The 12,500-nt window shown below is 32.4% G+C and overlaps 1 protein-coding gene across 3 annotated transcripts in view; it reads right to left on the bottom strand.

Annotated features, from left to right (window-relative positions):
- The window catches only part of LOC137634561 (uncharacterized), a 93,515-nt gene that overhangs the window by 2,877 nt on the left and 78,138 nt on the right, over positions 1 to 12,500 (bottom strand). For all 3 annotated transcript variants that reach the window (XM_068367014.1, XM_068367012.1, XM_068367013.1), the window contains 3 exons: positions 8,833 to 8,903; positions 5,515 to 5,587; positions 4,264 to 4,325 (listed from right to left, as the gene is read on the bottom strand). In XM_068367014.1, the coding sequence (XP_068223115.1) occupies positions 4,264 to 4,325; positions 5,515 to 5,587; positions 8,833 to 8,889 (192 nt within the window). In that variant the 5' untranslated portion in view covers positions 8,890 to 8,903. The remainder of the gene's footprint in view (positions 1 to 4,263; positions 4,326 to 5,514; positions 5,588 to 8,832; positions 8,904 to 12,500) is intronic.

Genomic DNA, 12,500 nt, shown 5'->3' with positions numbered 1-12,500 from the left:
AAGGGACTAAAAAGCATAGGATGATTTAAAAGGGACTAAAAAGCATAGGATGATTTAGAAGGGACTAAAAAGCATAGGATGACTTAGAAGGGACTAAAAACCATAGGATGATTTAGAAGGGACTAAAAAGCATAGGATGACTTAGAAGGGACTAAAAACCATAGGATGATTTAGAAGGGACTAAAAAGCATAGGATGATTTAAAAGGGACTAAAAAGCATAGGATGATTTAGAAGGGACTAAAAAGCATAGGATGACTTAGAAGGGACTAAAAACCATAGGATGATTTAGAAGGGACTAAAAAGCATAGGATGATTTAAAAGGGACTAAAAAGCATAGGATGATTTAGAAGGGACTAAAAAGCATAGGATGATTTAGAAGGGACTAAAAAGCATAGGATGACTTAGAAGGGACTAAAAAGCATAGGATGACTTAGAAGGGACTAAAAAGCATAGGATGACTTAGAAGGGACTAAAAAGCATAGGATGACTTAGAAGGGACTAAAAAGCATAGGATGACTTAGAAGGGACTAAAAAGCATAGGATGACTTAGAAGGGACTAAAAACCATAGGATGATTTAGAAGGGACTAAAAAGCATAGGATGACTTAGAAGGGACTAAAAACCATAGGATGATTTAGAAGGGACTAAAAAGCATAGGATGATTTAAAAGGGACTAAAAAGCATAGGATGATTTAGAAGGGACTAAAAAGCATAGGATGACTTAGAAGGGACTAAAAACCATAGGATGATTTAGAAGGGACTAAAAAGCATAGGATGACTTAGAAGGGACTAAAAACCATAGGATGATTTAGAAGGGACTAAAAAGCATAGGATGATTTAAAAGGGACTAAAAAGCATAGGATGATTTAGAAGGGACTAAAAAGCATAGGATGACTTAGAAGGGACTAAAAACCATAGGATGATTTAGAAGGGACTAAAAAGCATAGGATGATTTAAAAGGGACTAAAAAGCATAGGATGATTTAGAAGGGACTAAAAAGCATAGGATGACTTAGAAGGGACTAAAAACCATAGGATGATTTAGAAGGGACTAAAAAGCATAGGATGACTTAGAAGGGACTAAAAACCATAGGATGATTTAGAAGGGACTAAAAAGCATAGGATGATTTAAAAGGGACTAAAAAGCATAGGATGATTTAGAAGGGACTAAAAAGCATAGGATGACTTAGAAGGGACTAAAAACCATAGGATGATTTAGAAGGGACTAAAAAGCATAGGATGACTTAGAAGGGACTAAAAACCATAGGATGATTTAGAAGGGACTAAAAAGCATAGGATGATTTAAAAGGGACTAAAAAGCATAGGATGATTTAGAAGGGACTAAAAAGCATAGGATGATTTAGAAGGGACTAAAAAGCATAGGATGACTTAGAAGGGACTAAAAAGTATAGGATGATTTAGAAGGGACTAAAAAGCATAAGATGATTTAGAAGGGACTAAAAAGTGTAGGATGATTTAGAGGGGACGACAAAGCATAGGATAATTTAGAAGGGACCAGAAAGTGTAGGATAACTTAGAAGGGACTAAAAAGTATAGGATGATTTAGAAGGGACTAGAAAGTGTAGGATGGTTTATTAGGGACCAAAAAGTATAGGATGTCTTAGAAGGGACTAAAAAGTATAGGATAACTTAGAAGGGACTAAAAAGTATAGGATGATTTAGAAAGGACTAAAAAGTATAGGATAGTTTATTAGGGACTAAAAAGTATAGGATGTCTTAGAAGGGACTAAAAAGTATAGGATGACTTAGAAGGGACTAAAAAGTATAAGATAACTTAAAAGGGACTAAAAAGTATTGGATGATTTAGATGGGACTTAAAAGGGACTAAAAAGTATAGGAGGATTTAGATGGGACTAGAAAGTATAGAATGACTTAGAAGGGACTAAAATGTATAGGATGACTTAGAAGGTACTAAAAAGTATAGGATGACTTAGAAGGGACTAAAAAGTATAAGATAACTTAAAAGGGACTAAAAAGTATAGGATGATTTAGATGGGAGTAGAAAGTATAGAATGACTTAGAAGGGACTAAAATGTATAGGATGACTTAGAAGGGACTAAAAAGTATAGGATGACTTAGAAGGGACTAAAAAGTATAGGATGCTTTAGATGGGACTAGAAAGTATACGATGACTTAGGGGGACTAAAGTGTATAGGATGACTTAGAAGGTACTATCAATTATAGGATGACTTAGAAGGGACTAAAAATTACAGAATGACTTACAAGGGACTAAAATGTAAAGGATGACTTAGAAGGGACTAAAAAGTAAAGGATGATTTAGAAGGGACTAAACACAATTTTCGATCGTCAACAAGAGTGGAAAATTGGCTGGCAACAAGTTTAAAGGTCGCTCATGAATGGCGAAGGCAAGGGACAGTGACATTGCCCTATCAAGCAGGACAATGCCCTAGAGTATGGCCATATCCACATATGATCAGCGCCATTTTAGAGCATTTGGTATATGACTTCCTTTAAATAAACCAATAATCATTGTGAATGTAGTAGGAGATGATGAATGGGTAAGTATTGATTTAAAAGCAGCAAGATAGAGACGACTGGCGAAATCTAACCGAGGCCCTTTGCGTCAATAGGCGTAGGAGGAGGTGATGATGAATTAAAGTAATCTAGAATCACCTACTTTAAGGGAAATATTCCTTCTATCCCACTGCAGCCATATCAACAAATTTATTCATCATATTTTTCCTTTGAATGTATACGTATTGAGACATATCTATTTGAAATAATGTAGAATCACTTTCTTTAAGTGAAATATTACTTCTATTTCACATCTGCTATTTCAATAAATTTATTCATCATATTTTTCTTTTTGAATGTATACGTATAGAGACATATCTACTTAAAATAATCTAGAATCACTTTCTTCAATTGAAATATTACTTCTATTTCACATCTTCTATTTCAATAAATTTATTCATGATTTTCCTTTTATATGCAAACGTATTTCGACATACCTACTTAACTTTAAGCCTAAACAAGAAAAATCAATATTATATCACACATAGCTCCATACAGAACAGTGAACAACGTGCCTCCATCTTCTCATATCACATATTAGGAATTTAAGTACTCTCGTGAACTATTTTTCAATTTACTTTTTAATTAGCATATTTCGACAAATTCAAAATAAAAATGATAAAAAACACCGTATTATTTCTAAACAGAAAGTCACCTGTTGTATCAATAAAGTACTGTATTTCTAAGAATCTTTCAAAGGAATCAATTAGTAATTAGTTTAAGTATCTGAAGGAATTCAATAGATGCTATATTTACTTAACAATAATCTACAATTCTAAATTCTCTAATTAATACTCATATATTACTACTATTTAATACTGACAAACAAATCCCAAGTTGGAGCACTATGAGAAAAATGGGTTTATAAAAAAAAATAATTTCATCAATCATTTTGTTACTGTTTTTAGAATGATTTATTGTTAATTTGCTCTCATCATTTATTTATTTCCTTATTTCCTTTCCTCATTGGGCTATTTTTCCCTATTGGAGCCCTTGGGCTTATAGCATCTTGCTTTTCCTACTAGAGTTGAAGCTTGGCTAATAATAATAATAATAATAATAATAATAATAATAATAATAATAATAATAATAATAATAATAATAATAATAAGTGGTGCGTATATATTTTTACGCAATTTATAACGTTGCAATAAGATACTGATCGTCTGGGGAGCGTATTGAGAACTTAATTCACTATATTGACGTAACAAAATACTGACGTCGAAACAATTGAGTCAAAAATACCCTTACTTTTTCTACAAGCATAAAAGTGGGAATGCATGATCTGATAATACTACGGTTCATTCTGATGAATTAATTATCAATCTCTCTTATTCGATAACTCCATAATCTATAAACATATGAAGCTGCTGAGTCACCAGCGGCCATTGCCTGGCCCTCCCTGGGTCTAGCTTGATGGCTAGGAGGCTTGGACGCTGATCATATGTGTATGTATCCTGATTAATTCATTGCCTATCTGTCTTATTCCATGACTATATAATAAATAAATATAAGAACCTGTTGAGTTATTAACAGCCATTGCCTGACTCTCCTTGGTCCTAGCTTGATGAAAAGGGTGCTGAGGTGCTATCCTGTCTCTCCAGGGTATTGTCCTGCACCTTGCCTCTGCCATTCACGATTAACCTTTAAATATTTAAATAAAAACAAGAGCTTTGTTCAATGTTATTAAAAACACACAACTCCTTACCGAAACTATGGTCTGCCCAGCTCCCAATACCACATCGACAAACTGGTCATACTTGTACGAGTCTGAAACACGAAAGAAAAACATGAATCCCTTTGCAAATAATTTATAGAATTTGGTACAAAAATATCAATCATTTGCAAACAATTTGGAAAATTTGGCACAAAAATATCAATCATTTGCAAATAATTTGCAAAATTTGGCACAAAAATATCAATCATTTGCAAATAATTTGGAAAATTTGGCACAAAAATATCAACCATTTGCAAATAAATTGCAAAATTTGGCACAAAAATATCAATCATTTGCAAATATTTTGCAAAATTTGGCACTTAACTATAGGGGCAACTGAGAGATCAAAGTAAAAATTGTTTGTGAAACAAGGAGAAAAGTAAGTAATGTAGAAAGCTAGCAAGTGGGTGAAGCTAAGATGGCAAAGGCACGCCAATAAGACCCTTTTTTAATGCCTACAGTGTGACGCGCGAGGAGCACTGACGGCACTAAAGACCAAGAAGGGAAATCATCTAGAAATTAACGTTCAAATGATCTCGGAGAAATCAAGAAAATAAAAAAAAAACATAATAATGAGCATGAAAAAGACCAAATATAGCCTGAAAGAGAAATATGCACAAGAGACAATCAAAAGAGGAATGAGAGTGATACATAGTAGTAGTAGTAGTAGTAGTAGTAGTAGTAGTAGTAGTAGTAGTAGTAGTAGTAGTAGTAGTAAACAATGAATAACAGATAACAAAGATAAAATGAATTAGGAGTGAGGGTATATTATGTGGTACAAGGGAAGGGTTGTTTTATAATAATAATAATAATAATAATAATAATAATAATAATAATGATAATAATACTAATACTAATAATAATAATAATAATAATAATAATAATAATAATAATAATAATGATAAAAGTAATAATAATAATAATAATAATAATAGTAATAATAATAATAGAAATAATAATAATAATGATAATAACAATAATACCGTAATAATAATAATAATAATAAGAAGAAGAAGAAGAAGAAGAAGAAGAAAAAGAAGAAGAAGAAGAAGAAGAAGAAGAAGAAGAAGAAGAAGAAGAAGAAGAAGAAGAAGAAGAAGAAGAAAAAGAAGAAGAAGAAGAAGAAAAAGAAGAATAATAATAATAATAATAATAATAATAATAATAATGGAAATAATAATAATAATAATAATAATAATAATAATAATAATAATAATAATAATAACAACAACAACAACTTACCATCAACACTGGATGAAATATCAATTGATGTACCACCAGTACTATTAGTGCCCTCTGCTTTTGCCATGTGAACCTGTAAAGATGATAAAGAATACAAGAATTAACTCTAAAATATCATATCTTGAGCAATATATTACAAGGGGGGTCTTCGTTAGCCACTATTTTTTGAGAAATAAAATACATATACTTATGTAAAATCTTCCTTTACTATTTTTTAAAAGAGAATTAAGCCTAAAATATCATATCTTAAGCAATATATTACAAGGGGCGTCTTCGTTAGCCACTGTATTTTGAGAAATAAAATACATATACTTATGTAAAATATTCCTTTCCTATTTTTAAAAGATAGAATTGAGCCTAAAATATCATATCTTAAGCCATATATTACAAGGGGAGTCTTCGTTAGCAACTATTTTTTTTTCAGAAATAAAATACATCTCTCTCTACTGATTAATAGGATTAAGGATAAAACAGAGAATGCAATCTTGGAAGTACAGGGTGGTTTTAGAAGAGGTAGGGGTTGTATGAATCAGATTTTTACAGTTAGGCAGATATGCGAGAAATATTTAGCAAAAGGTAAGGAGGTGTATGTTGCGTTTATGGATCTGGAGAAAGCATATGATAGAGTTGATAGGGAAGCAATGTGGGATGTGATGAGGTTATATGAGTTGGTGGAAGGTTGTTGCAAGCAGTGAAAAGTTTATACAAAGGTAGTAAAGCATGTGTTAGAATAGGAAATGAAGTGAGTGATTGGTTTCCGGTGAGAGTGGGGCTGAGACAGGGATGTGTGATGTCGCCGTGGTTGTTTAACTTGTATGTTGATGGAGTGGTGAGAGAGGTGAATGCTCGAGTGCTTGGACGAGGATTAAAACTGGTAGGCGAGAATGACCATGAATGGGAGGTAAATCAGTTGTTGTTTGCGGATGATACTGTACTGGTAGCAGACACAGAAGAGAAGCTTGACCGACTAGTGACAGAATTTGGAAGGGTGTGTGAGAGAAGGAAGTTGAGAGTTAATGTGGGTAAGAGTAAGGTTATGAGATGTACGAGAAGGGAAGGTGGTGCAAGGTTGAATGTCATGTTGAATGGAGAGTTACTTGAGGAGGTGGATCAGTTTAAGTACTTGGGGTCTATTGTTGCAGCAAATGGTGGAGTGGAAGCAGATGTACGTCAGAGAGTGAATGAAAGTTGCAAAGTTTTGGGGGCAGTTAAGGGAGTAGTAAAAAATAGAGGGTTGGGCATGAATGTAAAGAGAGTTCTATATGAGAAAGTGATTGTACCAACTGTGATGTATGGATCGGAGTCGTGGGGAATGAAAGTGATGGAGAGACAGAAATTGAATGTGTTTGAGATGAAGTGTCTGAGGAGTATGGCTGGTGTATCTCGAGTAGATAGGGTTAGGAACGAAGTGGTGAGGGAGAGAACGGGTGTAAGAAATGAGTTAGCGGCTAGAGTGGATATGAATGTGTTGAGGTGGTTTGGCCATGTTGAGAGAATGGAAAATGGTTGTCTGCTAAAGAAGGTGATGAATGCAAGAGTTGAGGGGAGAAGTACAAGAGGAAGGCCGAGGTTTGGGTGGATGGATGGTGTGAAGAAAGCTCTGGGTGATAGGAGGATAGATGTAAGAGAGGCAAGAGAGCGTGCTAGAAATAGGAATGAATGGCGAGCGATTGTGACGCAGTTCCAGTAGGCCCTGCTGCTTCCTCCGGGGCCTTAGATGACCGCGGAGGTAGCAGCAGTAGGGGAGTCAGCATTATGAAGCTTCATCTGTGGTGGAAATGTGGGAGGTTGGGCTGTGGCACCCTAGCAGTACCAGCTGAACTCGGTTGAGTCCCTGATTAGGCTGAAGGAACATAGAGAGTAGAGGTCCCCTTTTTGTTTTGTTTCATTGTTGGTGTCGGCTACCCCCCAAAATTGGGGGAAGTGCCTTGGTATATAGATAGAAAAAACATATACTTATGTAAAATATTCCTTTACTATTTTCAAAAAGATAGAATTAAGCCTAAAATATCATATCTTGAGCAATATATTACAAGAGGAATCTTCGTTAGCCACTATTTTTTGAGAAATAAAATACATATACTCATGTAAAATATTCCTTTACTATTTTCTAAAAGATAGAATTAAGCCTAAAATATCATATCTTGAGCAATATATTACAAGGGGAGTCTTCGTTAGCCACTATTTTTTGAGAAATAAAATACATATACTTATGTAAAATATTCCTTTACTATTTTCAAAAAGATAGAATTAAGCCTAAAATATCATATTTTAAGCCATATATTACAAGGGGAGTCTTCGTTAGCCACTATTTTTTGAGAAATAAAATACATATACTTATGTAAAATATTCTTTTACTATTTTCAAAAAGATAGAATTTAGTCTAAAATATCATATTTTAAGCCATATATTACAAGGGGAATCTTCGTTAGCCACTATTTTTTGAGAAATAAAATACATATACTTATGTAAAATATTCCTTTACTATTTTCAAAAAGATAGAATTAAGCCTAAAATATCATATTTTAAGCCATATATTACAAGGGGAATCTTCGTTAGCCACTATTTTTTTCAGAAATAAAATACATATACTTATGTAAAATATTCCTTTACTATTTTCAAAAAGATAGAATTAAGCCTAAAATATCATATTTTAAGCCATATATTACAAGGGGAATCTTCGTTAGCCACTATTTTTTGAGAAATAAAATACATATACTTATGTAAAATATTCCTTTACTATTTTCTAAAAGATAGAATTAAGCCTAAAATATCATATTTTAAGCCATATATTACAAGGGGAATCTTCGTTAGCCACTATTTTTTGAGAAATAAAATACATATACTTATGTAAAATATTCCTTTACTATTTTCTAAAAGATAGAATTAAGCCTAAAATATCATATCTTAAGCAATATATTACAAGGGGAATCTTCGTTAGCCACTATTTTTTGAGAAATAAAATACATATACTCATGTAAAATTTTCAATTACTATTTTTTTTTCATTTATTAATAAAAATCTATAAGGAATTATATCCCCAGAAGGATATTACATGAAAAATCTTACTTAACCAAAATATTTCTCAAAAATATTTTCTCAGGTTTAAGAAAAATCAAAATTTAATATCTCACATGATTTGTTATGACAAAAAAATTACCAAAATCAATTATGAATATATATAATCATGTATAAAAAAAGTAATCAGACAAAAAATCAAATAAAAAACTATTCGAACATAAACTTGTAGTGATGAATAAAAGATTTATTTTTAAATATGTTTCAATGTATAATAAATAATAGTTAAGACCAACTCACCATGGCAACTGCTATGGCCAAACCAAGAAAATATGCTTTAAAGACTCGGGAGATCATGTTGGCTTATCAAGCTGTAACAAATCAGTAAATTAAATTACAATTTAGAAAAATATCATTATTCAAAACGATAGTAACTAGAGGGGCACTAACTAGAGCGCAGACCTCCGCCGCGGCATCTTAATTCTCAATCTTTTGCTCAACTTTGACCTTGACCTTTGACCTTAGCATGGATTAAATGGCGTGGATTTTCATACACTCAAATATAAACTAAGTTTGAAGTCTGTGACAACGATGTCCAAACTTACGGCTGATTACGTGAATTAAACATTTTGATTGACCACGACCTTGACCTCTGACCTTGACCTTCCAACTTTAATAATTTCTAGCCATTTATATAATAGTTAATCCCTGTAAGTTTTATTACTATACGATTAAAATTGTGCCCAGGAGGCTGTTCACAAACAAACAAACAAACACACACACAACATAACCTTCTTCCAACTTTGTTGGCGGAAGTAACTACTGCTTTAGCTCTGGTAAGCAGCTCTTCTATGAGAAGGATACTCCAAAGTCAAACCATTGTTCTCTAGTCTTGGGTAGTGCCACAGCCTCTGTACCATGGTCATCCACTGTCTAAGGATAGAGTTCTCTTGCTTGAGGGTACACTCGAGTACACTATTCTATCTTATTTCTCTTCCTTTTGTTTCTTTTGTGAAGTTTTTATAGTTATATATGAAAGAATTATTTTAATGTTCCTTCTGTTCTTAAAATATTCCATTTTAATTGTTCATTACTTCTCTTATAGTTCATTTCCTTATTCCCTTTCCTCACTGGGCTATTTTTCCCTGTTGGAGCCCTTGGGCTTATAGCATCTTGGTTTTGCAACTATGGTTGTACCAGTAACTTGACAAGTAATAATAATAATAATAATAATAATAATAACAATAATAATAATAATAACAATAATAATAATAATAATAAAAGATTATATACAATGAATTAGTAAAATCGTTGTTTCAATAATCTAGCTTTATATTTTAATAAATAACAGGAAATTATTGTTTGCCAAAAGTGGTAACTGATAAAAAAAAATGCCAAAAATTTTATTTTGAGTACCAATACAAACGAGGCTAAAAGTGAAGTTTTATTTATTTAGCAAAATTCAGTAAAAATTAAATCAAAATTAAGCCAAAATTAAATTTCATGTGGTAGTATAAGCGAGGTAAAAAGTATGAGATTGACCAAGGATTGATTGATAAGCATCGTAAAGGTCAAAATAACACGCAAACCATTACAAATTATTATTGTTATTATTGCTGGCTAATTTACAACCCTAGTTGGAAAAGCCGGATGATATAAGCCCAGAGGCTCCAACAGGGAAAATAGCCCAGCGAGGAAAGGAAAAAAGGAAAAATAAAATATTTTAAGAAGAGTAACAACATTAAATTAAATATTTCCTATATAAAATATATAAACTTATAACAAAAGAGGAGGAGAATTTAGATAGAATAGTGTGCCCGAGTGTACCCTCAAGCAAGAGATCTCTAACCCAAGACAGTGGAAGACCATGGTACAGAGGCTACGGCATTACCTAAGACCAGAGAACAATAGTTTGATTTTGGAGTCTCCTTCTCCTAGAAGAACTCTTTATATACATAGATGAATAATTATACATCAGGAAGTTATATTTGTTATGAATAATAAAAAAAAAATCAGCTAAATATCAAATATTTCATGTATCAGTACAAAGTTAAAAAGTAACAATTTGATCAATTCTTGAATTATCATTATAGTACAATACAACATTACAAGTACATAGTTACAAATATACACCGATGAATAATGAACACGAATACAAATAAACATCAATGAATAATGAATACAATTATGAATACAGGAACAAGAGCATGGCTCGCGAAACAGGTGTCCATGCGAAATGTCAGAGAATGTCGAGTGTAATTGGGAGTACTGGGAAAAGGTTATTTACTATGCGAGATAAGAAAATTATATACCTACAAAGTGGAACAGGTCACTGAAAAGGTCAGAGGGCTTATATCCGTGTTCTCTTTGCCAACTCTTCTTTTTCTATAATAATAATAATAATAATAATAATAATAATAATAATAATAATAATAATAATAATAATAATAATAATAATAATAATAATAATAATAATAATAATAATACTACTACTACTACTACTAATAATAATAATAATATCCTTATCATTATTATTATTATTATTATTATTGTTATTATTATTATTATTAGCTAAGCTATAAACCTAGTTGGAAAAGCAGGAAGCTATAAGGCCAGGGGCACCATCAGGGAAAATATCCCAGGGGGGAAAGGAAACAAGGAAAAATATTTCATTCGAAGAACTGTAGCAACATTAAAATAAATATTCCTATATAAACTATAAAAACTTTAGCAAAACAAGAAGAGGAGAAATTACAATAGTGTGACTGAGTGTACCCGCAAGCAAGGGAACTCTAACCCAAGACAGTGGAAGACCATGGTACAGAGGCTATGGCACTACCCAAGACTAGAGATATAAACTAATCATGTTAATGAATCAATTAAAATTTGGAAATCAAATGGCCTGAAATTATATATAATATTGAATATAAAATTCAGGCTATACTGTATATCAGTTTAGTGAGGTACGTTTACTGTATGGGCATATAATATTAAATATAAAATTCAGGCTATATATCAGTTTAGTGAGGTACGTTTTATTGTAAGGACATGAGTCATGGTATGACAATGAAACAATATCCAACAGATTTTATAGATTTGAGAACTAAAGCCCTCAGAAAAATATTGAGAGTTAAATGGCAGGACAAGTTTAGAAATGAAACTATAAGAGAGATTACTCAAGTGCCATATGTGTATAAGATCATGGTGAGGGGTAGATGGAGATGGTTTGGGCATGCTCTTCGCACTCCCCAAGAGAAATTAGTTCGCCAAACTTTCAAATGAGCTCCACAAGGCAATAGAAAAGTTGGAAGATCCAGGCCTGCAAGGCTGAGGACTATGGAGCGTGAAGTCGGAGATGATGAATGGAGAAAAATTGAATTAAAAGCTCAAGATAGAACGACTGGCGAAATCTAACCGAAGCCCTTTGCGTCAATAGGCGTAGGAGGATGTGATGATGATGAAAGACTCTAATATTATTATTATTATTATTATTATTATTATTATTATTATTAGCCAAACTACAACCCTAGTTGGAAAAGCAAGATGCTATAAGCCCAAGGGCTCCAATAGGGAAAAATATCTCAGTGAGGAAAGGAAATAAGGAAATAAATAAACGATGAGAATAAATTAACAACAAATCATTCTAAAAAAAGTAACAACGTCAAAACAGATATAACAAATCTGTCATGTATTCACATCCTAAACAATAATAACAAACACGCAAACATATACGTCTGTAAACTAATCACTGACGAACACAATAAGCAATCTGATAAGGAAAATTAAAACATGAAGACTTCCTCACGAAACAAAACATAAATCCCTTTGAAGAAAACCCTACAGCCTGCTCTCATAAGAAAACGGTCACAAGTGTCGAGACAATCATACGATAAATTGCATCTTGCGTAAGATGCGCAAGTGTTTGGCAATTGAAGGTATGTTGTCTGACGTGTAATTTCTGAAGCGGA

The sequence above is a fragment of the Palaemon carinicauda genome, chromosome 44 (assembly GCF_036898095.1).
Source record: "Palaemon carinicauda isolate YSFRI2023 chromosome 44, ASM3689809v2, whole genome shotgun sequence".
In the NCBI taxonomy this organism is placed as follows: Eukaryota; Metazoa; Arthropoda; class Malacostraca; order Decapoda; family Palaemonidae; genus Palaemon; species Palaemon carinicauda.
The sequence above is the reverse complement of the archived record's forward strand: the minus strand, read 5'-3'. Positions and strand labels throughout refer to the sequence as shown.